Source organism: Ursus arctos, unplaced genomic scaffold, assembly GCF_023065955.2.
Source record: "Ursus arctos isolate Adak ecotype North America unplaced genomic scaffold, UrsArc2.0 scaffold_25, whole genome shotgun sequence".
Classification (NCBI taxonomy): domain Eukaryota; kingdom Metazoa; phylum Chordata; class Mammalia; order Carnivora; family Ursidae; genus Ursus; species Ursus arctos.
In genome coordinates this window covers 9,641,135-9,667,752 of record NW_026622930.1, presented here as the reverse complement: position 1 = coordinate 9,667,752, position 26,618 = coordinate 9,641,135, and the positions used below count along the sequence as shown (strand labels likewise).

Below are 26,618 nucleotides of genomic sequence, written 5' to 3'. Positions count from 1 at the left end.
GTTGCCGTTAAAAATCAAATTATAGGCACTTACAATTAACTAAATTGTATTACAAACAAAGGAAATAATACTCAAAACTCCACTTCTTAATCATTTTACTGCATTTTACTATCGTCTGTGCTTTGGGGGCTATTTATATCCGTCGTAGGAGAGCATTAGAAATAATCCATAAGGGTGCGTGGCTGCACGCGTCCCATGAGGAGAGCGCTTACAAACCCTGCAAATCAGGGCTTACTCCCCACAACCAGTCCCTCAGCACCCCATTTCCCAGATGAAGAAACTGAGGTTTGGAGAGTAAATGACTTTTCCAAGATCTCAGAGCCACAGTTTGAACCCAGACAGTTGATCTAGGAGCCCAGGTTTTTAACCAACTGATATATTATGCTCTGTCTGTGTACCTTCCCTGGGTCAGTGGCGTGAATCTCCATCCACCTTCCTGGAAAGCACACCCCCCCTAACCCCCACCACCAACTGGCTTCCCCCCAGGATCCCACCTCTGTCCCCGCCCCAAGCAGCCTAAAGAGCAAACTAGTGGCGGGGGGGGGGGGGGGGGGAGGTGCCTGGGTGGCTCAGTCGGTTTAAGTGTCCGACTCTTGGTTTGGGCTCAGGTTGTGATCTCAGGGTCATGGGGTTGAGGCCACGCCAGGTTCTGCGCTGAGAGTAGAGCTTGCTTAAGATTCTCTCTCTCCTCCCTCTGCCCCTCCTCACCCCCCAGCATGGGTGCGTGAGCACACAGGCACTCTCTCTCTTAAAAAAAAAAAAAAAGAGCAAATCAGCAGGGCAGTGCTTATGACCTCTGACCTCTAACAGGTCAGGTTTCTCAGCACTTTCGGTGGGGGGCTTTGGTGTCCCAAGTCCTGTCTCTTGCAGGGTCTCCCCACCAGTGAATGTCACTACAGTTGAATATATGCACATTTAAGCAAGTTAAGTGAAATGTAGTGCGTGGTCTTGAAGCTGAAAAGGTCCTAAAGAGATAGAGGTCTTGAGGTGGGACGGAGGCAGGTCCAGCTTTACTGCACAGATTCGAGAGGCTGAGCAGAGGTGGGGAGAGGCGGCGGGCGGGGGGGTGGGGTGCTTTGGCACCCGGGCTGGCAGCGCTCTACACCCCTCCTGCACCCCCACCCATCAGTGGCCCCTTGGCCCCTCAAAGGAGCCAGGAAGGAGAGAGGAAGGGGCGGTGGGAGATTTCCAGTCTCACCTTCCTGCTTCCTCTCCAGAATGTTGGGTCCTGGAAAGTTCTGCCTCCACATGCCACTCCCACTCAGTCCCAAGAGGAGGAAGCAGTCAGGACCAAGAACTTCCTCGAAAGTTTCTATTTTTGTGTAAAAAGTGAAAGTTGGGGAAAAAAATAAAAAAGGAAAAAAACATGAAGTCATGACTAGTGTACGAGCTGCTGTTAACCGAGGGACAAGGGTGTTTTATTTTCTTCTTCTGCCTCACCTTTTCCCTACAATGAATACGTGCATTTTTTATAGTGAGGAAGAAACGAGTTATATTTTAAGAAGGAGGAGGGAGAGGACAGGGAATAAACAGCAGAGGAAGTAATCACAGCAAGTATGCAATTGGTAGCTACGGGACAAAAAGTACTTTCACATTAAATAATGTATCACTTTCTCCCATAGCTCTGCAAGCAAGAAGCACAGACGTTGTTAAATGCAATGTAAAAAACAGGAGGAAATGCTTATTCGTGATAGCCAAGGCAGGGAAGCAACCTAAGTGTCCATCCGTGGATAAAGAAGCGTGTGTGTGTGTGTGTGTGTGTGTGTGTGTGTGTATACACACACACATATATAACATATAACGAAATATTCTTTACCCCAAATAAAGAAGGCACTCTTGCCCTTTGAGACAACCTTGGCGAGCTTGGAGGAATTCATGCTAAGTGAAAGAAGCCAGACATTGTACGGTATAACATAAGTGGAATCTTGAAAGGTCAAGCTCCGGGAAGCGGAGGGGGGGGGGGGCGGTTGCCAGGAGCTGGGGTTGGGGGTAAACGGGGAGGTGTTAGCTAAGGGCACAAAGTGTCAGTTATGCAGAATGAGTAAGGTCTGCAGAGCTAGTTTACAGCACGGGGACCACAGTTAATAAACTGTATTGTATACTTGCAATTTGCTGAGGGAATAGCTCGTCCCTGTTCTCATCACACACACACACACACACACACACACACACACACACACACACACACACCGGTAACCATGTGAGGTCATGGGGGTGTCGTTGAGCCCGACTGCGGTGATCACACTGTATATACATCTATTAACACATCACCGTGTACACAGTAAATATAAACAGCTTTGTTAATTACGCCTCAGTAAAGACGGAGAGATTGAGGGCTGGGGGCTGGGGGCTCTTGATATTCCCAAGGTCAAGGAGGGAGTCCAGGGCAGAGTCAGGATGTGATTTGAAGCCTCTCAGCTCTAAACCCAGGATTCCTGCTGTTGAGTTGAGGGCATCTGCACAAGAAACGTGTGGAACGTCTGCCCCAAACAACCCCGCCTTACCTCCCCAGGTCCAGACAGGGACCCTCTAGGCCACGTACGATGAGGCATCTTTGTCCCCTGACCATCGATGTTTTCTGGGGGGTTGGGCGGGAGGCATCTGACTCAGGTAGGGCTGATCGAAGGTCCTTCTGCTAGAATCTGGGATGGGTCATGGAGAAATAGAGTGATGAGGGACAGAGAAAGGAAGGGTGTGATGTTGTTCGAGCGTCTGGGAATCATGTGTTTGCCCTGTGACTTGGGGAACAGGGAACACCGGTCTGCAGGCATAGAAAAATAGAGAAGAGGCACAGAAAGAACAGAGATGCGAGATGAAAGGAGAATGTGAGCGACCTTCTAAGCCCTTCCGCAAGTTCCGCTGTCCCTGTCCTACATCATCCTTATAGAATGCTGTTGTTAGGGTTTCTGTTCTAATGAAGGGGAGACTGAGTTGACATCTATTCCTTTAGCCAAAAGAATACAAACTAATAATTTATTAAAGCATTTTAACTTCCAAACTTATGTCTTCAATTTTCTAGAAGGAGCTTATCTTCACTGCAAGCACCTACCATTATTGTCATGGAACAACCAATAGCAAATATAATATTTATCAGAGAAACCCAAAAGCAATCCTTTTACAAGAAGGAAACAAGGATGCCTGCTATCAACACTATTACATTCACTATTATTCCAGAGAACCTAGTGACCGCAATAAGTTAAAGAAAAGAAATAAGAGAAATAAGTATTAGAAAAGAACAGGCAAAATCATTATAGATTTCCAATGGTATTATTGTCCACCTAGTATACCCCCAAAGTCAAATGAAAGTCATGCTGAACTAGAAGTTTGGTAAGGTGGCTGGATACAATAAAATAAACAAGCCATTTCACTGTGCCGACAAAAAACTATTCTGATGTATAATGGAAAAAAGGTCCCACTAACAATAGCAATAACAACTGTAATATCTAGGAATAAATCTAATAAGCATGATGAAATACATATGCAAAATAGCACAAAATTTACTCAAGAACCAGAAAGAAAAATTAAAGTTATACGCTGAGGTCGACGGCATTACTGGCCCCAATTCTTCATCTCTCTCTTCATCCATTCCTTACCTTGGCCTCCCTGTGGGCAGCGTTCCTCCATCCCTCGGTTCTAGGCTTGACCACGTGACTTGATTTGGCCAACAGCACGTAAGCAGAGTGACAACATGCCCGTTCCTTCTGCTTGCCTTCCGCGTCTCTGCCATCGCTATGAGAGAAGCTGCCCCGGATCTGGAGTCCAGAAGGAGCAAAAAGGGAGCAGACCTGCAGACCTGAACCCCAACTTTAGTGGGGAGCTAAGTCCAACCAGATGCATCTATAACTTGAAGCAGAGCCACCTCGCTGAACCAGGGCCAGATCAGCCAGTCTCCAGCAACTCCCAGACTTGTAAGCAGTAACAAATGCTTATGTTTCAAGTCACTGAGTCCCAGGATGCTTTGTGAGATGGTAAGAGCCAGCTGATCAACTCCGTATTCCAGGAAGGTGATATTCAGTACCGTAAACATATGCCTTCTCTATAAATTAATCTACAAAGTTATGAGGGATTCCAATCACAATGCCAACAGATATTTATTTCTCTGGGATTTTAAATATAAATTGTAAAACAAATTTGGCCACTAAAATTATGGGGGGGGGATAAACCAAACTAATGGAGGAAAACAAGATCTTACTCCATCAGATACTAAGAGATATTATGCAACTAGGATTATTACACACACAACAGAGAAACCAATGGAACCCAACCAAGGGGGCATAAAGGTGTAGATAGATGAGAGAGAAGGAGAGAGAGAGAGAGAGGGAGGGAGAGAGGATAGATATGATACAGACAAATAGAAATGATGCTAATTACAAATTAATAGTGGGGCTGATAGGTTATATAGTAAATAGCACTGAAACAACTGGCCATCACTTTGAAAATATATATTTAAATTCTTACATCACCTTAGATACTAAAGTAAATTCCAGATGGATTAAGGGCCTAAATAGAATATATGAAACTATAAACGTACTAAAAGAAATTACAGATGACTCTTGTCATAGTTGTGGGGTGGAGCAGGCCCTTCTAGGCAAGGAATAATCCAGAAGCCATTAAGAAACAGATGCACGGGGCGCCTGGGTGGCTCAGTCGTTAAGCGTCTGCCTTCAGCTCAGGGCATGATCCCAGGGTCCTGGGGTCCTGGGATTGAGCCCTGCATCGGGCTCCTCTGCTGGGAGCCTGCTTCTTCCTCTCCCACTCCCCCTGCTTGTGTTCCCTCTCTCGCTGGCTGTCTCTCTCTCTCTGTCAAATAAATAAATAAAATCTTTAAAATGAAAGAAAGAAAGAAACAAACAGATGCACAAATTACACCCGTGACGAAATGCTCTATACAGCAAAAGACCGTTGCCAACGGTGAGCCACAAAGGACAGCTTTGAGAGAAAACACCTGCAGCGCATCTAAGGATGAAGGGTGAGTTGCTCTGACTTCCTCAGTACTCTGACAGGGAGAAAAGGACCAAACGTCCCCTAGAAAAATGGGGCACGTTTCCGGCAGGCAGTTCACGAAGGCCAACAAGCAGTGACAAGGAAGCCCAAGCCCTCGGCCTCGCCCAAATCCAAGACCGACCCCCGCAGTGTCTGTCCCTCAGGCCTTCCCCTGGTGGGGGTAGAGCCAACGGGATCCACGCACAGTCGTCCCGGGCTGTGACAGTTAAGAGTGGCTTCCTGGGGCGCCTGGGTGGCTCAGTTAGTTAAGCGTCTGCCTTTTTTGGCTCAAGTCATGATCCCAGGGTCCTGGGACTGAGCCCCGCATCGGTCTCCCTGCTCAGAGGGGAGCCTGCTTCTCCCTCTCCCTCTGCCCCTCCCCACAGCTTGTGCTCTCTTACTTTCTCTCTGTCAAATAAATAAATAAAATCTTTTAAAAATAAGTAAGTTAATTAATTAATTACTTAAAATAAAATTCACCGTCCTTGGAGGGGAGGGGCTGTGAAGGAGGGCACAGGGTGGAAGGAGCACTGGGGGTTCTATGCAACTGATGAATCACTGAACTCTGCCTCTGAAACTGATTGTACAGTATATGTTAATTAAAATAAAATAAAATAAAATAAAGTAAAGTAAAATGCACTGTCTTGAAAACCTAGCGGCCCACCCCAAGTGACCCACAGAGCTGCACACATCGTGAGCTGTGAATGGAGCTGTCACCAATTTATGGCACAATCAAGCTCATTATCCTGATCCGGTGACACCTTTGTCTCAGTGAGGACACTGGGAGCGTCATTCTGAGGGAAAGAAAAGCCAGGATCAGTCCCTATTAATGAGCATTGTCCCGCTAAAGCCCCCCTAATCCGGCCCTGCTGCCCCCACCCCTGAGATTCAGTCCCTCTATTGTCCCCTCTCTGGGGCCTCCCACCTGTCCCTCCCCTAGCCTCCGTCAGCTCCACCTGGACACCCTTTGTAGGGGCCCCCTCGGAAAAGGCCGTGGGGCACGCATCTTTCAGCCTGTGTTAATTCTGGTCTTTCCTGACCCCATGCCTTTCCTTGCCAGGTAGAGTAAGGACAAGGACAGAGCGGCCAGCACGGGCTGGGCAGGCGTGCAGCTCAGGAACCCGGCTCAGGGCGCTATTTATATTCCGTAACTTGTTCAGTCCTGGGCCCAGGGAGCAGCGGCTCGTGTCAGGAGGCTCACTGCACAGATGTGAAGACGGTGGGAGGCCCAGGGGCTGCGGGGAAGCCTCCACGCCCACCCCCGGTCCTCACTGTGCCCTGCGCCCACCTCTCTCTTGGTGTCACTGTCTTCGGAGGATTCCAGTGTTGGCGTCTGTCTCCTGCCCTGGCCGGGGCTCTGCCCTGCTCTTCTTTGCACCCCCAGCCCCTAGCAAAGGGCAGAGGGCAAAGGGGTTTGGGGAGAAAAGGGCAAGACAGGACAAGAAGGAAAAAGTGCAGGAGGGAGGGGGAAGACGAAAATGCAAAAAAAGACAAGCCGAGCGAGGCCCGATGTGGGGCCCTGGGAGCAGGCTGAGTGGGGCGGAGAGGGGCAGCCCCGGGGAGGTCAAGACCAGAATTGGCCCACTGAGTTCTGTACCTCTGTCCCAGTGCTGGCTACAAATAGTGCTGTTCCCATGGGGACTCTGCAGTCACACGGCCCTCGGAGTAGGGTCTCCTGTGAACCTGGGACACAGGGGCCAGCTCAGCCTCCTCCATGTGCTCCCCCAGGGCCCCTGTCCTCACAGAATGTTCCATCCTGCAGGTCTGCCCCCTGTCCTCACAGCCGTTCCCGCAGCGGAAGGCTCCGGGCCCACCAACCTGGCTCACAGCACCGTCCAGGGCACCCGCACTCAGCTTCCAAAGTCGTCCAGGTCTGCCTGGCCCTGGACTGAAGGCCTAGGCCGGGACCTCACCTCTCCCTACCTCCCTGCCCCGAGGCTCAGGCTCTCTTCCCGGCCCCGTCTCCGGGTGCTCTGGGCACTCCTGGGAGACCCTGTCCTAGACTCTGCTCAGCTGACCCTCGCCTCCCAGACGCAGCCAGCTCCAGAGAGATCCCGGACACCCCCCTACTCCTCCCCAGGCCTCTGTTCCTCTCCGGAACATTCCTTGCTCTCATCCATGATCGCGAGCATTAGATGGGAAGATGCCTCGCTTGTCCTGGCTTCAGGAACCCAGACCATGGTCGTGTAGCCTGCGTTTGGCCTCCCGGAAGTTCTATCATGGGTCTGTAAGAAGAGTCTTAGAGGCAGTACTCCACAGGCAAAAACATGGACTGTTATCACATCGTATTCTTCCATTCCACATGCAATTCATCTGAAGAGTCCACTATCCCTCCCTCTCTCGGGGAAAAGAGGGAAAAAAGTTGCTTTTGTGCTTCCAAGATGGCCATAATTGCCCTGGAGAGAACAAAGGGGCATGAGTTATTAGCTCTGTTTTCTACTTGAGGCAACCGTATCTCTGAGAGATTAAACGGCTCACTGTGTCCCCAGGCTCCAGGGGCCGCGGGGAGCAGAGCCAAGCTCATCACTCTCCATTGCAGAAGAGAGCTCTTCCCACCACCGTCCTGCCCTGCCTGCCAAAGCACTTTTACTGCCGTCTGTCGGCAGTCACATAATTTGGACCAAATGCAGACCAACCCCCCAGGACAGTGAAAGTAGAGACAGCCTCAAGGATTCAACGGCACGGGGTCGAAATGATTGAAAAATCGCTCATTTCCAGTGAGGCTCCAAACAAAAGCAAAAGTCCATGAGAGAGCATTCTAGAATTCTGGCAACAGCTGCTTCTCGGGATAAGCGTGTGCGAGAGGCTGCCGCCACTCACTCGGTCTCTCCACCTTTGCCCTGCAAACGAGCCACTCTTGAAAAGGCAAATGCATCCAGATTTCCAGGGGCAGTGGCGAGAACGCCCCACGCGCTGGAAAGAATGAGCACCCTCGAGGTCACTCCCTCCCTCTTGGCTGCAAAGAGACACACCCACCCTTCGTGGCTGGCCGGCGGTCACCTCCATCCCATGAAATGCTGGTCAGTGTCCAAATGACCCCTCTACTTGGAAGCCCTCAGCTCAGCTCAGCCTGGAGACCGTTGCTATGCGTGGGGAAGGCTTTTCCCCCAAGCACTGAATGTAATCGCAGGCCAGGAGAAGGCTGCGCGTGCCAGCGGCCGTCCCGGCGGGGCTGGCTTGGGGATGATTGCAAAGAGGACAACAGTGTATCTGGCTGGGACTGTAACCTTCCAAAGAGAGACGGAGAAGTTGTGGCATGGGGGAAAAAGAACCAGGCCTTTTGGGAACAAAAGGAAGGGTGGCAGGTGCCCAAGTTGGGTGTCGAAGGTTCTCCTCTGAGCCGAGAGGGGTAAAAAAGGATGGTAGAAGGGATCAGACGCCCGGTGTCTTCATGGTGTCTCCCCCGCGGTACCTCTCTGAGATGCCCCCTCTCAGAGCCCCCAGCTCCGCATCAATCAAATGCAACAAATAATTGTCCTGGCTGAGAGGGGGAGGCCCAAGCGAGGCCCAGATATACGGTTATGATATGTCCCTGCATCGCATTCAGTGCTCAACACGCAGTGGCTCTTAGGGACAGCGTTAGCCAGTAACGCCCGCGAAGATCTTCACGACGCGTCTGTACGCGGCGGACGCTCTGATGGGCAGTGGTGATTAATCAAACTGGAAACTAGCACGTCCGACTTCAGAACTCCAACATCAGGTAAGCCGGATCTATCAGAGCATCGCTTCCGTTGGCAAAGCTAATCCAAGGGGGTGTGACAGACTGGATTGCGCCCCCCCCAAAGTCATTTGTTGAAGCCCTAACCCCCATCTTTGGAGACGGGGCCTTCAAGGAGGTAACTGAGGTTAAATGAGGTCATGAGGGTGGGGCCCTGATCTGATAGGACTGGGGGTCTCGCAAGCAGAGGAAGAGACACCGGAGGCAGGGCCCTGGGAAGGCAAGGAGAGGAGGCAGCTATCTGCAGGCTGCAAACCCAGACCTCTCCGCACCTTGATCTTGGACTTCCAGCCTTCAGAACTATGAGAAGATAAATGTCTGTCCTTTTTTTTTTTTTTTAAGATTTTATTTATTTATTTGACAGAGATTGAGAGAGCACAAGCAGGGGGAGCATCAGGCAGAGAGAGAGGGAGAAGCAGGCTCCCTGCTGAGCAGAGTGCCTGACGCAGGGCTCGATCCCAGGACCCTGGGATCATGACCTGAGCCAAAGGCAGACGCTTAACTGACTGAGCCACCCAGGCGCCCCAAATGTCTGTCCTTTAAGCCACCCGCTCCATGATATTTTGTTTTGGGACCCAAGCTGACCAACACAGGGGGTCTTCAGTCCCATCTCTGCCCCTTGCTGCCACCACAGTCATCTTCCTGGCATTTGTGGCCTGCGCTGTGGGTGACACAGGATGGCCCTGGAGCCTCAGAGCATCACAGGTACGCATAGGTCACCCTCGGCATGACCAGATGGCGAGTGCCCAAGGGAGAGGTCTGCTGCAGACCTTCTTAGAACGAGAAGCATGTAAGAGAAATGTTCCATCCTCTGCCGAGAAACGGGTTCACAACAAGCCCTCCTTTTCCTCCTTCCTGGAGTGGGCCCCGTGGTGGCCCCCAAAAGATGTGTCCACATCCCAACCTGAAGAACCTCTGAATGTAGCCGTATATGGGACAAGGGTCTTTGCAGATGTAGTTAAGGGTCTCGGGATCATGCTGGATTTAGGGCGGGCCATAAATGCCATGAAAGTGTCCTTATTAGAGAAAAGCAGAAAGAGATCTGACACAGAGACGCCAGGGAGCCGGCCACCAACAACGCAGAGATGGGCGTGACGCAGCCAGGAGCCTAGGATGCCTGCGGCCCTTGGAAGCTGGTAGAGGCCAGCAACAGAACCTCCCCGAGAGCCTTCGGAGGGAGCACGTCCCTGCCAGCACCTCGACTTCAGACTTCTGCCCCCAGAACTGTGAGGAGATGCATTTCTCCTGTGTGAAGCCACCAGGGGCGCGCTAACCTGTTACTGCCGCCGCAGAAAGCAGATCCGCTTCCCCATCCCCTGCTTCAGCCCCCAAGGTTGGCTTAACGGACAGGCAGGATCAGAAGTAGCGAATCGTGTCATGACGCAAAGTTCCTGATGACAGCAGTTCTGGTGGTTTCTTGAGGACTTGTTCCGTGTAGACCCGGGGGTAAGAATAGGACCTGTTCTCGTTCTGGATGAAGAAAAGGAAGCTCAGGGAGGTTAGGGGATGTGCCCAAGGTCACGAAGCCTACATCTGACCGTGAGGTGAGGTCATCAGGGTGGGGCCCTGCTCTGACAGGTTAATGCCAGAATGAGGACCAAGTCTGTCCAGCTCCAAAGTCAGTGGGGCGCCGAATGTCCAGGTAACGTCAACCAACACTCTATAAACCCCAACCCATGACTCCATGACTACAAATAGCGTCGAAATCACGAACCCCAGCACGGCCAAGGAATCAGTAGTGGGGTTTCAGAAATCAGATTTTATCTCCAGGAACATTCTGGGGTCTGGGCAGGATTGTCACCACGCCCTTAGGTCCCCTGGTGACCTAAGAAGACCCAAACACCTTGTCACATTGCATGAGCCCGATCATTCAGCAAAAATCCAAAGTCGGTAGCATTTTCAGCGCTCCGGTCTGTCTGCTGCTGACTCTGCTGTCCATCCTGCCTGCGGCAGCGTTCACAGGAGGGAGAGGCAGGTGTGGACAGACAGCGCCCCCCCCCCCCACTACACACACACAGCAGGGCCTGGGAAGGACAACCACAGCTGCTGGCGAAAGGCACTTATGCACTCATTCATTCTACAGATCTCTCCTAGGTCCTAAAATCAGAAGCAAGAACTATGTAACTAGTCTGAACACTCTAATCCCCACCATCTAACACCCTGCCTGATACAGAGTACAAGCTTAGTAAACGCCCTCTGAGCTGAGCTAAATTTACAGAAGGGGAAACTGAAGCCCAGCGGGGCGGGACTCTTATCCAGGCTCAAACCCAGGACTGAAAGGCAGAGCCTCTCAATCAGGGCCAGTGATGACTTCCCTGCTTCCTGCCCCCTGAGCAGCTCTGCAGGACCGATGGGATTTCAGGAGCCAGCACCACGGGGAGAAGAGGCATGCTGGGCAGAGGGAACCACATGGACAGATGCCCAGAGGTGGGAAATGGTGAGCTATGTCTGGGGGCGGGAGCAGCCCAGCCCGCCTGGGCACTGGCCTCTCTTCTTCTCCTCTCCTGGAGGCCACACACTCAACTCTCAGAGCTGCAAAGGGCTGTAGATGTTTTTCCTGTAAATGTCATCCTATAATGTTTCCAGAAGGAAAATCATGTTAATTTCCTAAGTTCAAAGGAGTCATGGGTTTTCCCTGCTGCCTTCTCGCAGATCCTCAGATGAAATGGAATGTGGAAACACTTACGCTGTGGGGTCAGAAAGAACAAGTCACGGTCGCCTTAATTAAGTGTCATTACAAACAATGGTAGGATGAGTCAGATTTAGGGGATAGCCATTTTCAGGGCAAAGCAGGTGTATTCGTTTCCTCAGGCTGCTACGAGAAATTCCTGCAAGCTTGGTAGCTTGAAACAACAAAAAGCTTTCATCTTACAGTTCTGGAGGCCGGAAGTCCAAAATTAAAGTGTTGGCAGGGCCACGGCACCTCCAGGGACTCTCGGGGAGACCCCTTCCTAGCCTTCTTCCAGTTCCATGTGGCTTGTGACGGCATCGCCCCGATCTGCCTCTGGGTTTCAGGGTCTTCTCCCTGGTGGGTTTCCTCTCCTTTTTCTTCAAGATTTTATTTATTTATTAGAGAGAGAGAGAGAGAAAGAGATCACGAGCAGGAAAGTGGGGGCAGAGGGAGAACAGACTCCCCGCTGAGTGGGGAGCCCGATGTGGGGCTTGATCCCAGGACCCTGGGATCATGACCTGAGCTGAAGTCAGACGCTTAACCGAATGAGCCAGCCAGGCGCGCGTCCTCTCTTTCTTCTTATAAGAACACTAGTCATCGGATTTAGTACCCACCCCCAATCCAGGATGATTTCATCTTGAGATCTTTAACTTAATTACATCTACAGAGACCCTTTTTCCAAATAACGGTGCATTCAGAGTTCCTGGGGTTAGGACGGGGACCTATCTTTTGGGGAACACAGTCTAACCCACTCCAGGAAAAGAAGAAAGAGGTCCAATGCCTGTGGGGGCCCCACGCTTTCCTTGAAGGGCACAAACTCATGTCCCACAGATGCTTCTCTGTGGCCCGTCTTCCAAGGGAGCCACCTAACACATGGCAGAGACCTTCCGTCTGTGGCCAGACCAGTGACCGGCCCAGATACTTCCATGATTCTAAGAGGCAACGTGGATGTGGGAGAGACCCAACAATAGAGGGGAGGAACGTCAGAGCTGATAGGGACCCCGCCAGGTACACAATAAAGTCCTCATGCCACCAGGACTTTGACCAACACCTGATCACAGGACCCATCCCACAGAGTGTCCACACTCATCAAATCAGGTGAACAAGGCAGGACTAATGACTCTCCCTAACAGATGGGGAAACTGAGACCCAGAGGTTGAGCATGGCGGCCAGGTTTCACCAAGCCGGGAAGGGGCAGAGGCCTAACTTTTGATGGCAAATCCTGATCTCTCTCTGCCCCATTCTTCCCACCCTCACCGGGGCTGGATGCAAGATTTCAATGCCTACCTTTGTACTAATGAGCTATGAGCGAGAGGAAGAGGATGACTGGGACTGGAGCTGCCAGGGCCCAGGTCACAGGAGCGCAGATGAAGACGCACTCCTGACCTCCGTCACCCTGTGCCCAGCCCTGCTCCTCGGGCCTGAGCTGCCCCCGAGGCTCCCAGGAAGAGCAGCGGGTCAGGTGGAGAAAAATCCTTCCTGTCCTCTGGCTTTGGGCTCTGAGAGGCAGCCCCGGCCTCCCCACCCTGATGCAGAGCCCAGAGAAGGGTGTGGCTGTCACGCACCCAGACAGAGCCCTTCCCCTGGGCCTGGAGAGCTCAGGCTGGCCAGCAGAGGCCAGGAGCTGCTCCTGGGCCACCTTATCCAGAAGAAAGTTCGGTCTGCTCTTTAGGTAGAGAGGCAGAGAGGGAGGGCTTCAGCATAGCTATTTGCAGTCTGTTGAGGCCCTCCACCCCCTGGCCTCCTGACATGCTAAAGGCCCCCTGCCCCTGCAGCCCCTCACCCTGTCATAGTTCTCACTCACAGCTTGGGGGCCATGGCCACCCCCCGCCAACGATGCAGGAAGGACACTTGCCCCAGTGAGAAGCTGTGTGCAAAAATCACTCGCACAGCAAAGGCCCTGCACTCACTGACTTCGTTATCAAAACTGACCTGGGTCTGTTCCCTGGGACGAAGCAGCTTAAGAATAAATCTAAGCCAGGGGCGCCTGGGTAGCACAGTCGTTGGGCGTCTGCCTTCGGCTCAGGGCGTGATCCCAGCGTTTTGGGATCGAGCCCCACATCAGGTTCCTCCGCTGGGAGCCTGTTTCTTCCTCTCCCACTCCCCCTGCTTGTGTTCCCTCTCTCGCTGGCTGTCTCTGTCAAATAAATAAATAATCTTTAAAAAAAAAAACAACAACTCCCCCCCCCCCCAAAAAAAAAGAATAAATCTATGCCAGGGAGTTAACCTAACTCCTTCCAGGTTTGCCTTTTGCCAGAGGTTTCGAATGAAGGTGATCCCTCTTGCTATGGAAGGGGTGAGATTCTATGTCAATGCCATGGACATTGGGACAGAGGTGGGGGAGGATGGTAGCCACAGGTATTTGGGGCAAATCTGTTCTCTGAACCTTAGAATCTCACAGTCACTGGCAAACACAAAGCCTGATTTATTTGGCGGGGGGGGGGACTATCGTGACAGTATGGGTCTGCATGAAGTCCAAGCACATCCAAAGGTCTTTATAAACTCTTAGAATGTACGAGCCATCCAGCCAAAGTCTGTGAGGCCTACAAAAGGCTGGAGTGGTCCAAGAAGGCTGCCTGGAGGAAGGGGCATTTGGAGGATTTGGTTACCAGGAGGGGCATGAGTTTGAGCCTCACTTCATGCGGAAACCAACATGCTGCCACATCCAGAGAGAGCAGCTACGCACCCGAGAGTAGACAGAGCCAGATATAAATGGAAAGTTCCAGGGCCGGAGACTTCTGCTCTTCCACTCTTCTCTTCACAACGGCATGATCTTAGGAAAGCAGCTTGATCCAGTTCCTCCTCTGTAAAATGGGAAGAACAGAGCCCACCCAGCCCACATCCTATGGTTGCCATAAATACAGAACTAAGAGCTGTGAAGGACGTCCTGTAAGATGCCGCCCGTGTGCCTGGGACAGTTCCCATGGGGTCGGATCGGTGCCTGAGGCTGGAGGGGGGACTTGGAGCTTAGGGGAGGTGGTGGAGATGAGGCAGCCTTGACGTTGTCAGCTGCCCAAAAATTACAGCATCTGGAAAAATCACTTTGATGAACTCAACTACCCGCCACACATCACTGTATTTTGAAAATCCCTTCCAAAACAAAACAAAACAAAACACCCCTTCTCTGCAGAAGGATCTGAGTGAGATGTTTTTCTCTCCTCTGATAGAAGATGGAGAGGATGCCAAGCAGATGCTGATGGGATACCGCCCCCCCTTGGGGCCACAAAGGCTGGCAATGGACATGAATCATTCGCATGTCAGCATGACCCTGGCCATCTCTCTGGCTGTCTTCCCACATGCGGGAGGGCAGGGACCCCTATCCTGCAGGTTGGTTTTTACGAAATAGTGACCTGAACACCGCACACGCCCGACTAGACACCCACCAGGCTCCTGCCCTCATTGCCCTCCAGCCTCTGCCCTGCCAAAGCCTCCTACGGCGGGTTCCCCCCCACCCTGCCCTCCCACCTCCACGCCTTCGCTCAAGCTGCTCTCTCTTTCTGGAAGGCTCTCCCCTTCCCCCCATCACCATGTGCCTCAAAGCACGTGGCTCCAATGATCCACTCTCAGAAGCTTCTAGCTCTGGGGCGCCTGGGTGGCACAGCGGTTAAGCGTCTGCCTTTGGCTCAGGGCGTGATCCCAGCGTTCTGGGATCGATCCCCACATCAGGCTCCTCTGCTAGGAGCCTGCTTCTTCCTCTCCCACTCCCCCTGCTTGTGTTCCCTCTCTCGCTGGCTGTCTCTGTCAAATAAATAAATAAAATCTTAAAAAAAAAAAAAAAAAGCAGCAGCTTCTAGCTCTGCCCAACCACAGCATTTCGTGCGCCCCACTCCACCCCAGCACCCCTCATTTAAGATTGGAGCAGCCTGATGCACATGCCTGGAGGGACGCTGCTCTGTTCATGTTTGCGACCCAACACAGCACGGGGCCTGCCTGGCACTCAGCAGGGGCTTGGCAAGTGTTGGAGCCGTGGAGGGAGCATCAGCCGCCTCTCTGATCTGATTAGGTGGTCTCCTTGCTGCCACCATACTTGCCTGTCTTGGTGCCTCAGCTCTGCCTGGCCAAATACTAAGCCCCTTGCAACTCCCACCTCGTCCAGGAAGCCTTCTGGGGTTGCGGCTGTCCTCCCTCTCGGGCTACCAGTCAATGCCACATAATTTAGCGCTTCTTGATGCCCTGTTTTCCATTGTTCTAAAATTGTTTCCTGCACATCACTGAGAAAGCAGGAACCTGGCATCAGGCACCATATTGTGTTGTGCCAGACGTGCCCTATATCCTACCCTCTGGCCCCCAGCCCCATCACAGGGGCCCAAGGCTGTGCTAAAAGCACAGAGAAGGAAATGAAGCATTAGGCAAACAGGTATAAATCCTCACTCCACCCCTTATTAGCCATAGTTTCCATTTTTGGTTTAAACTCTAAACTTTAGACCAGGGGTCAGCAAAGTTATTCTGTGGAAGACCAAACAGCAGATATTTTCAGTTTTTGCAGGCCCTACAGCTTCTACTGCAACTACTCAACTCTGCCTTTACAGGGGAAAGCAACCACAGACACGACATGAATGAACCAAGCACGACTGTGTTCCAATAAAACTTTATTGACAAAACAGGCAGTGGGCCACATTGGCCCAAGGGCTGCAGTCTGCCCGCCCCTGCTCTGGAGTTTTACTTGCAATTAACATTTAAACCCCTCACCACATAGACCTCAGACCACACTGTGAAATCTCCCAACTCCTGCCCCAGCCCCTAGCACCCTTTTCTCTCGGTTTTCATCTTGGGTCCTTAGCACTATCTGAAATTACGGCCTATTTGGTGAGTGACTATCTCTTCCAATAGGAGGCGAACTCCAGGGGGACACTGGCTCTTTCTCCAGCACCTGGAACAGTACCAAGCAGAGACTGGGCACCCTTTTAATATCTGCAGGCTGAACAGAGGCCGTCATTATTACCATCATTTCACTGGAGATCCTGAATAAAATATTACTCGCTTATGCGCTCATGAGCATTATGACTACGCTGGTATCTTTCCCATGATTAACCAAGGCATTTGCAAACCCCGGGTAATTTTCACGTGTTGCAGGAAATGATCCTCCTCGTTTTGGAAATGAGGGAGCTGAAGCATAAAGCTGACATCACCTGCTGGTGACCAGATTTGAACCCGGACCTCCTGGCTGCTCCCTATTAAGGCGGACAGGGCTGGAAGAGAAGTGCACTTGGAGTGTAAGAGCCAACCTCACTCGAACAGACAGGTCATCTCCCCTTCTGCTAACGGTGACAGTAACACCCACTTCACAGGGACCTGGACAGGATGGATTAAACAGACAGAGCCGGCAGGACGGCGTCGGCGGGACACAGGACAAAAGCTGTGAAGCAGCCACTCTTCCGTACCAGATGACGTCACCACCTCCACCCTGCCTCCTAAGGCTTAGAAGGGATTAGATAAGGACACAGCCAGGAAAATGATTATGAAACTTGTCAATCCCCAAACTAACATAAGTTTGTTTTTTTTACCACACCCTCTGGGACTTGCAAAAAGTATCTCCCTTCTTTAAAAAAAAAAAAAAGAAAGAAAAAGAAACTACACGCACACATCTTCTATAAAGACAAAAATAAACCATAAAGACCTACTATCTTTTGAGTTTTAATGACAGTCCAGAAAAGGGTTAAGTTTCAGCCGCTCACATTCCTCTGAGACCCGTTAGGACACAGGCCCAAAATGAAACAAAACCAAGGGGGTTCCACCACGCTGAGGACAAAGGGACGGGGGTCTCCGTTTTCACCCACGCACCTTGGGAGTCTGAGCGCAAAAGCAGACGCAGAACAGAAGACACAGATTGGAACCCTAACACAGAGGCAGCGCCCCACCTCGCTCCTGGCCTCCTGCACCAGCCGAGGGGGGACCCCCTCTATGAAGGCTCTGAGCGTGGCAGGACTCACGCAGGCTGGGCTGATGTTCAGGACAGCGGGGGACACCCACCAGCACATAGGACTTTCCATCCCTGCCCACTGCAGTAGAAAGTGATTCACTCCGGTTCAGATTTAAATATTTATTCCTCAAACACAAAACAATGTCGAACATGCGCATTCCCTGATGGCCCAGCCATCTGGCCCCGGAGTCAGTCGGGGAACATCTTCAGATGAAACCACCAGCTGGGATTCCGACTTCACAGAGTCCCGAGTCTCCCTCGCAGAGGGGGACTTTCCAAATGCTTTGGGCCTCCCTGTTTCTCGGCGAAGGGCAGTTTTCTGTGTCTGGCCCCATAGTTAGCACTTTGAGGATTTTTCAAAGGAGGATAAGCCACACTCCATCTGGAAAGAAGCGGCTGTAGGCCTTTGCTGGGCGAGGTCAGTCATTTGCTTGGGACGAGATTAAAGTGGACAGAGTCACGGTGTGGCTGGCTGGTGTGAGTCAGACGGCGGCGGGCCCCCGAGGCTGGCCCGCATGCCGGGAGCCTCTACCTGGCTGGCCACGAGTTCCCCCCCGAGTTCCTCTCTCTGGAGGGACAGCCTTGTCACTAGGTCGATTCTCCAGGTGGCCACGTGCGGCTCGGCCACCTGGGACACTGCACCTGTGGTATACCACGTCTCTCACTGCAGGCTGCTGGCCGTCACGGGCTTGCTTTCCTCTGAAACAGTCTTACTTTTAAGATATTTCTGTCTCCACCCCATCCTCCACCCCCCCCCAAAATTTTTTTAAACAAGTTACCATGCGTTAGTTCTGAGCATTGGAAGCAGGGCAATAGCCGAAGGAAAGAATGTTCACGCCAGGAAAGGAGCTCAGCAGCCTCGCTCCATCCGACAAAGAGAATTTGTCTCTTAACCTGTTGTGCTAGCATTTTCTGTGGTCAGGAGCCTCCCCCATAATGCAACAGGGTGGGAGCATTTCCAGGGCTCTGCATTCTACGACAGGCAGATAGGGAAGTTTGAAAGGACAGGGACGCTTCTGAACTCTGTCGGTCACAGCTAGAATGGTCTCACTAATGTCAGCTTCTGTAAATCAGCTCAGGTAGAGGGAGGGCGGGCAAAGGCTCCGCGAAACGCAGCTCGCTCCACTGAACCCAGCAGCTCGCTCCTGGTCAGCACACTCCAGAGGACCTCGGAATTAGGAAAACAGAAGGTACCAGTGGAACGAATCCCAGGGAAGAGGGGAGGGTTTGCGAGAGGAATTCTTAAGATCTCTCTTCACTGATGCTTCCCAGGGCTGGACACTTGAGAACAAATGAGGGCTGCTGGAATCCAAAAATTATAGACCCACTTAAAAATACCACAACATGCTGGAATTCATCCTGTTTGTCCCGTGGGGTCATTTGGACTGCAGAAGACAATGGCTTTTCCCCACCCCACCCCCCAGGTTTAAAACCAAGCCAGAGGTCGTCTGCGTTGTCACATGGCTCTAGGGATAGGCCTCGGGGACACACCATGTCTCCCCAACAAGTAAGAAGCCCCCGCAACCAAAAGACCCAGCTGGCTCCATCCCTTCTAGAACTTTCAAGGAGCTCTGCACCAGCAGCCACATTTTGTTTTCATTTTACTTTTGAAAAAAAAAAAAAAAACTTTAAGGTCATTTCCTAAAACTTGGAAATGGAACCCAAACCCACGCCAAATTCTCTCCTTCGCTCTACATCTCCTCGTCCTAAACCTCTTAGGGAGAATACAACCTATCACACCTTATCAGAGGCTTCCTTGGCTTAAATCCATGGCAGTCACATTTCATGTCATTACAGTCTGTGTCCTGCGGTCACGCATAAACTCCTACACCAGCGACAATTACAAACAAGGGGCATTCCTCATTCCTAATTCCAACCTACGCATGCAGGGCATTATCCCGCCAATTTGAGGGAGTTTTTCAAAGCACACAATAATACGTGTCTCAGACACTCTGCCGGGTTCTTAGATCGTTATTCTAACCATTGTGCTGGTGAGGAAGGAACCTCTCCTGGGTCATTTGATGAGCACGTGACCCCATCCAGAGACACACCTGTACCAGCCACCAGTCATCCCCTTGCCACAGCACTGTCACCCTGCCCTCCCCAGGCTGGAATTCCATCTTCCTTAAGGTGGAGGCCGGCATTTGCAGTTTGCACGAACAAGAGGAAGTGAATTTGGGGGACCTGACTGGAGATCCCTGGGTGGGAGTCTTGATGCCTGAACAATTTTACTTGAGTCACTTAAAACCCCGTATGAGTCACAAAAAGCACCCTGTGACCCCTACCTCCCAACTTCCAGCTGAGCAACCCCCCCCCATACACACAAAGAAATGAAAGAGATCTACCAGCTTCGATCTCACACATACCCATTAAAACCAGGTCCTTCAGACGAGGCTTAAGACATGAGCTCAAAGTTCAAAAGTCAGTAAAAGGCAACCTGATTTGAGAACAATCATTGAAATATACACTCCAGGGGTGCAATTTATAAAGCAATTATTTGCAGGCCCATTTGCCCCACCACACATGCGCACAGCTCACGGCAATAATGGGGAGAACATGCCCGCTGTGCAGCATATCCAAAACCCTGAGAATCCCGTCTCTTCCCCCACACACTCCATTCTCTGTACTTGTCAGCTTCCTGCAGCCAGGGCCCTCGTCGGCCCAGGTGGCCTGCAGCAGCTGGAAGCCATTACCTCAGACCTTGCTACCACCCGAAGAGGTGTGTGGGAGAGTCTGCTCAGGTCTGGGGTTTTGGGGACCTGCTGTGCCATTTACTATGCATTACGGGCAAGGCATTTAGTCTGAGCCTCTACTTTCCATCTGCAAAATGGGCTGTGATTCTCCCCTCCAGAGAGCCAGAGATGTATGTGGAAGAGCTCTACAGTGGAAAGTGCTAGACTCCTGCGAGGGGCTTTAATTGTCATTATTCTTCCTTGCCAGAATCTTTCTGGCATTTTAGGGCAGATTAATTCCTATGTTCCCCGGGGGCAAGTGCATTCACTCCTGTGATCATCTGCTGCTGGGGAACTTCTATACACAGCTGCAGCACCACCAAAGAGACACTCTCTGTACAGTGAGGCAGCCTGATTTATGCCTTGTCCCTTAAAGATGACATTCTCATTTTGGCCCCGTGTTAACCTTGTGCCTCAGGTTGTTGAACTGTCCAAAAGGAAAGACACCTTCATTTGGGGGGGGGGGGGAGGTGCTGTATAGGCGACAGACCCTTCAGGTAGTCACCTGCCTTCTGCCTTGCCCCTTTCAACATGCATACACACCCGTGATCCAAATTCTCAAAGACAATTACAAGGCTCAAATACAGCTCATGAAGGCCAAGTCCCTTCTGCTCCATGACACTATCTGTCCCCCCGATTCCAGTGGCCAGGCTAAGAGAAAAGTCTGAGCCCCACAGCTGCTTGGGGAATGCAGAAAAGGTGGGTGAACTATATATAATTAGACCATCCTGACGTTTCCCTCTTCGTCCCAGATGTTTTTTATGTTTGTTTCCAGTGAGCTGGGCCTAGGATGAAGCACTGTGCAGGATCCGCCAGCACGGAGATACAGATAGCCTTTGTCTTGCCACCTCACATCTGCCTGCGGCCCAAGCTGGGAGGAGCTCCCTGGCTCCTCCCCTTCCGCCCCTTGCACACCCCATTTGTCCTGGCTTTTCTTTTCACTGGGTGCTCCTGGGGGAAGATGTCTGAGAACCTACTCCTCCTGCAATCCCTCTCTCCCTGTCACCTGATATGGACACCTCCCCAGATTAGACAAATGCAGATCATTAAAAAAAAAAATGAAGATCCCTGTTTATAGGGAGTCCAAGGGCTAGTCATAGACAAAGTGACACAGGAGTTTATGAAGTTCTGGAATTGGAATGTCAAATGTCTCACGGTGGAATGATGCTGCCCACTTAGGTCCTATGTTCTAGAATGTTCTAGACAGGAGGAAGGGCAGAAGTCACAGCTCTTCCCGGCCCCTCCTGCAGGCTCACCCCTCTCCAGTGGGACAGAGGACAGCACCTAGGAACAGCAATGACTGAGGATGGGTGCAGGGCAGGCAAGGCTTCCTCGCCATGGAAGTCTGAGGTCTAAGGAGGAGATTTAATGGCCATCGCAACATTCATCAGAAATTAATTTAACAGCCTCTGAGTATTTCTCACCAGAACTGGTATTTGCGGAAACATTTCCAATTATGATATAAGACCTGCCTGGTCTTATATCAAAGATGCCCAAAGATGATTATTTTCTAAAGCCGAATGTCATTCAAGTATTTAACTGTTCTGAACCTTCATTTTCTCCTCCGTAAAATGGTGAAAACTCCCCACCTTAGAGTTTTTGAAAGGTAAGATGAGAATGTACATAAATCTTGAAGTGCTGGGTCTGATACAATATAAATCATAATATTATTTTTTAAAAAACAGGTAGCCACGTTGAAAGATTCCCCCATGCCAGCTGTTACTCAATAGGACTTAGTACCCGTTCTGTCCACACCACCCCCCCGGGAAGCAGATATTATGACTGTGCCCATTTTACAGTCCCAGAAGGTGCAAAGCCAAAGAGGGTCAGTAATTTCCTCAAGGCCACACATGAGCCAAGGTGACCTTGACCCCCTAGGCACCTGGCCTCGAACAGCTGTCTCCTGCTTCCATCTAGAGGATACTCCTTATTAAAAAGGTTGTAACTGGGAGTCACTCCGTATTTAAGTGTCCCTTCACCCACTCCAGGAGTCACTTTTACCTTTTAAACGTGAAAATGCTGTGGGGAAAAAAATACCGTCTCCCATTAAAACCCCTTCTTCTGCATGTACTGTGTTCCACAGCCGGGATGCACAGACCTCCCCTGGAGGGTCCTTACACCAAATACTCCAGGCAGCCGAAAAGGCAGAAAGAGCTCATTGCTCCCCAGGGGAGCACACATACATCCGCCAAACCTGGGACCCTGGCAGCTCTCCAAGCCTTAGCTTCCTTATCTATAAAATGGATTTACTGTAAGATCAATAAAGTTGAAGCATTAAAAACTCATTCCTGTTGGCCTTTGGTCTCCACCCACCCCCAGCCCTGGCCCCTGGTCTGGGGAGTCATACAATATGCATGCTCTTGTCTTCATCCCTGTCCCAAGCGCTCAGCTCAGCCAGCACCAGCACCGGGAAGCTTCTCTGCCTCTCCAGTCCTAAACAAGCTGCTGACCAGCCCACCAGCTGCACTCCTGGGACACTCCTCCTCCAGCCCCAACTAATGCACAGGGGAGAAAGCCAAAAGTGTCAGCACTCCCACCTCAAAGTGCCTCAGCGGCCACCCTGCGCTCTAATACCTGGTTGGCCGGCAGAACTCAGGGTGCAGACCTGGCCACGCCAAATGCCTGGGCTAATGCACCATGGGCCCAGCGCCGGCTGACGTCCCCAGTGGGCCCTGGGACTCTCAGCTTAGAGACGCCAGGCAGGACAGGAGCCTTGCCCAGCAGCGTTTTGGGCAGGTCACGCTGCCTAGGAGGAAGGGCAGCAGCAGAGCGGCCACGAAAGATCCAGAAAAAACGTCAGGAAAGAGGCATGCCCGCCACCTCATTCCACCCTAGGACTCGAAGCCTTAGGTCTGGGGATTTCGTGAGAACAGGGACAGGCTGAGCCAGTCTGGAGAGCCTCCCAGGATCGCCCAGCTCCGGGGCGGATCCTGCTTTCCCACTGTGGTTTCCCATTGGCAGCGAGGAGGAAAAAAGTCCGGGTTCTCCCCACGGGGAAAGGGGGAACAGGAACCCCATGCTGTCCCCTCTCGTAGGCAATGCTACCCACCCCCGGCAGGCCTGCAAAACCCCTCTCTGCCTCTTCCTGGAGACCTAGAGACATGGATTTTAAAGCAGGACACCCGTCCTGTGAGGGATTCATGCCCCGAGTTTTTTTCTTTTCCTTTCATCCAGGACAGGTCAGGGCCGCCCGATTTTTCTCGCCAAGCTACAAGACTAAGCAGATTTCTTTTTTGGGCCTCAGATGGGGGTGGGGGAGGTGGGTACGAAATACAGAATGTGGCCCGTCTACATCGCCGTCACTTTATTGTATTGTCACCGTTAACTTAACTATAAATACTACGGTGGGGAGCGAGGCTCCGGAGGCCTCGGACTTCGGGGCTCCGAGCCCCGGCGCGACCCCGACCCCAGGCGCCAGCCCTCCCGGCTCTGTACACTATTTACAGCTCCTCTTTCCTCTTTCTCGACCCCCTCCCGCAAGGCAGCGCGTGTGCAAGAAAGTAGCATCGTCTGTCTGTGCAAGTCCTTCGAGTTAGGCAAGAGCCACAGCCGGCCCGGGGCCGTCAGCTGTCCGAGTCCAAATCGCTTTTACCTTCCTCTTCCCTCTTCTCGGGCGACGCCTTGGACGACGTCTTGTTCCACTTCTCGGCGTTTTCCGACTCCTCCGACGAGGACCGCTTCTGCCGCCTCCATTTGGCACGGCGGTTTTTAAACCAGACCTGTTGCGCAACGGAGGACAAAACCACAGTTAAGATCAAAGGCGCGTCCCCCCCCCCCACAGCGGCGCGGGCACCCCGAGGCCTTCGGTGGCCGCGGGTGACGCCGGCGTGGGCTCGGAAGCCGGGGACCCCGCGCGCACTCCCACAAAAGGACGCGAGAATCGCTCCCGCTTCCGCGTTTCCATGCAACTTCCTGGGCCTAAAGCGCCCTCCAGCAGCCTCCGGGCCGCCGCGGGATGCAAAGTTCAGGGAGACCCGAGCAGAGCCCGGCTGCCGCGCCGAGCTCACCCGGCGGGGGCCCTATCTCGCCGGGAAGGGCCGGCAGGCGCGCCCACCTCCACTTTCTCCTCGCGGAGATGCACCTTCCGGGCCAGCTGCTCGCGGGTGCCCACGTCTGGGTACTTGGTCTCCTGGAAGAGGTTCTCCAGCGCTTCCAGCTGCTCGTCGGTGAAGATGGTGCGGTGCCGCCGCTTCCGCCGGCAGTGCAGCTGGTTGAGGAGTTGCAGCTCGGTGCGCGACAGCGTGCCCACGTTCATGTAGGGCAGCATCTGGTGCGGGACCGGGGACACCAGCACCGAGCCGGGGCCCTCGTAGCCTGCGACAGAGAAGGACGCACGGTCGGCCGGCTCCCTTGCCGCCACTGCGCACACCACCAGCCGGCCCGCCAGCCCGCCCGGTGACCCACTCCCACTAGAAAATCCTCTGCTACGGGGTGCTGGCATTTGGGGGTGCGCGGAAATCGAAAATGCAGGGAATTGGGGGAAGCATGCTAGAGGATCCGCACACTCCGAAAGCCAGTTTGGGAATCCCAAAAGCCTAGTCTCCCCACGCCGCCACTAAATTACAGTTTCCTCTAACTCTAGTCTTCAGTTTGCAGCAAGTGTACAAACCCCCCGTGCCCGATCGGCTAAGAAAAGGAGAGGGGGGTTTCATATGTGCGCAAAGAGAAAAGTTAGTGCAAAAATGGGAAAAGCCAGCGCCACCGCCCACCCACGCCCCAGGGACAGAGGACCACGGCTAGAAGGCCGGCGCGAGCGAGACCCTACCTGGGGGCGTCGGGACGCAGGAGCACTGCTGGGCACCCAGCGGCGGCACGGCCCCGCAGCAGGCCGGGCCCACGGGCGCCGCCTGCACGTGCAGCTGCCCGTAGAAGTAGTTGTTGTAGCCGAGGCGGGAGCCGCCGACCGCGGCCGGGAGGCCTGCGCCGCCGGGGGCCACGGGGCGCGGATAGAAGGCGCCATAGTCCGAGGAGGCGCCGCCGCCGGCGCCGTAGAGCGAGTCCCCGTGCAGGGCCGGGAAGACAACCGGAGCCGCGGCGCTGGGCGCCACTGGCAGCACCGAGTCTTTGCAGCGCGGCCGAGCGGCCAGGATGTTGTCGATGCTGAACATGCTGGCGGGCATCCCCGAGCCCCGCGCCGGGACCGGGGGGCGGCGGGGAGGCACCGGGGAAAAAGCCTCAAAGTGGGGGGGGTCCACTCTCCTCCAGCGGCGGACCAAACCGAAAGAGAGCGCGGGCGAGCGCGAGCCCCGCGCCCCTCCCCGCCCCCTGCGTCCGCTCTCCCTCCTCCCGCCCTCCCCTAGCTGCAGCGTTCGCTGAACTCAACCCGCGGGTAGGACGGAGTTTAGACCAGCTGAACCTCTTGTTGGTTTTATACTGAGTCGACGTCATCCTGGATTTAGTTCCTGGTAATATGCAGATGACAAACAGAACCAGATTTGGCCCTTTCGGTGCCTTTGGGTGGGTGGGGGGGCTTTAGGGAAGGGGGAGGGGGAGAGGTGCCAAGGGGAGGGGGTTGCGGGGGCCAGAAAAAGGATTGTGGATTGCAAATTAATGAAATTAACCTAATCTTTCCCATTCAGCGGCGCCGGCGCGGGCCGGCGGAGCTGGGCGGGCGTCCTAATTGCTCGGGTTAATCTCATTAATGCCATTGTGCGGCGCAGTTAACAACTCCCTCCGCCGGACCTCTCCGCCCCCACCCTTTTTTCTCAGATTGGGTCCTATTATTGGGTGCGATTTCCTCTGCCAGAAACTCCAATTCATTGTGGACGGTTTTACTTTGGGGCTACTTTTTGCCCCATTTCGGAATTTGTTTTGTTTTAGAAAATCCAAGTGGCTGCGTCCTCTCTCAAGCAAGGTTGAAACTCCGCTCTTCCTCCGGACCCCCAAACCCTCACCGCCAAATTTTACTTTTCTTTTTTTTTTTTCTTTCTTTTTTTTTCAATCTCGAGGTTCTCTGCCGAGTGGAACTGGTTAACCCCACCCCCAACCCTTTTGTTTTTGCAAAGGCCAAAATTTGTAAAGGCGAAATCGACGAAAGAGGTGCATTGTGATTCTTAAAATATATGTATCTATTTTTTCGTAGTCACTTTGGGTCTGAAAACTACCATAGGAATCCGTAGGCCCTTACAGAGACCAAATTCAGCCGCTCATTAAAATTCGCCACCAAGAGTGGCACTCCCAAGCGATGCTTCCAGCTGCTCCCTGCGTGGGCGTCGGTAGGTTTTATGTTTTTTCTTTTGCTTTTTAAAAATTATTCCTGGAAATGGGGTGTCTTCTCCCCCATACTGTTTTTGTTTTCTATCCAAAATCCAAAAATGGGGCTTTGGGGATTCCCCACCTCTTTCCCCAACAGTTGAGTCGCATTTTCCCCATCCGTCTCGCCAGCTCCCTGACTGGGACAGGACCCCTAGCTGTCCTTCCCGCGACAGGCCCGGGCTGGGACTCCCCAGCCCCGGCGGCCTGGCCAAACCCGGGCTCTGCTCGCGGCAGGCGGCCGCGGTGATTCGCGGGATCCTCGGCGCTGCACTGCCGGTCGGCGGGCGCTCCTGGAGGCGCATCCAGCCCACGACCGTGCGCAGGCGGCAGAGCGCCCTT

General features: G+C 52.8%; 1 protein-coding gene and 1 long non-coding RNA gene across 3 annotated transcripts; both read right to left on the bottom strand.

The window, feature by feature from the left end:
* Window positions 1-1,098: 1,098 nt before the first annotated feature.
* Window positions 1,099-7,876, bottom strand: LOC130544803 (uncharacterized). Of its 2 annotated transcripts, XR_008961420.1 has the most exons (4): window positions 6,802-7,876; window positions 3,594-3,752; window positions 2,505-2,642; window positions 1,100-1,312 (listed from the first exon to the last, which is right to left on the bottom strand). It is a non-coding gene; the product is annotated as an uncharacterized LOC130544803 (long non-coding RNA). The 2 variants fall into 2 exon arrangements; XR_008961419.1 differs by lacking the exon at window positions 6,802-7,876 and having other exon boundaries at window positions 1,099-1,312; window positions 3,594-4,398.
* Window positions 7,877-17,397: 9,521 nt separating this feature from the next.
* GSC (goosecoid homeobox) lies at window positions 17,398-25,306 on the bottom strand. The gene is made up of 3 exons (XM_026515508.4): window positions 24,790-25,306; window positions 24,079-24,338; window positions 17,398-23,743 (listed from the first exon to the last, which is right to left on the bottom strand). The coding sequence occupies exons 1-3, from the start codon at window positions 25,142-25,144 to the stop codon at window positions 23,588-23,590; spliced, it is 771 nt and encodes a 256-aa protein (XP_026371293.1). The 5' UTR covers window positions 25,145-25,306; the 3' UTR covers window positions 17,398-23,587.
* Between the last annotated feature and the right edge of the window lie 1,312 nt (window positions 25,307-26,618).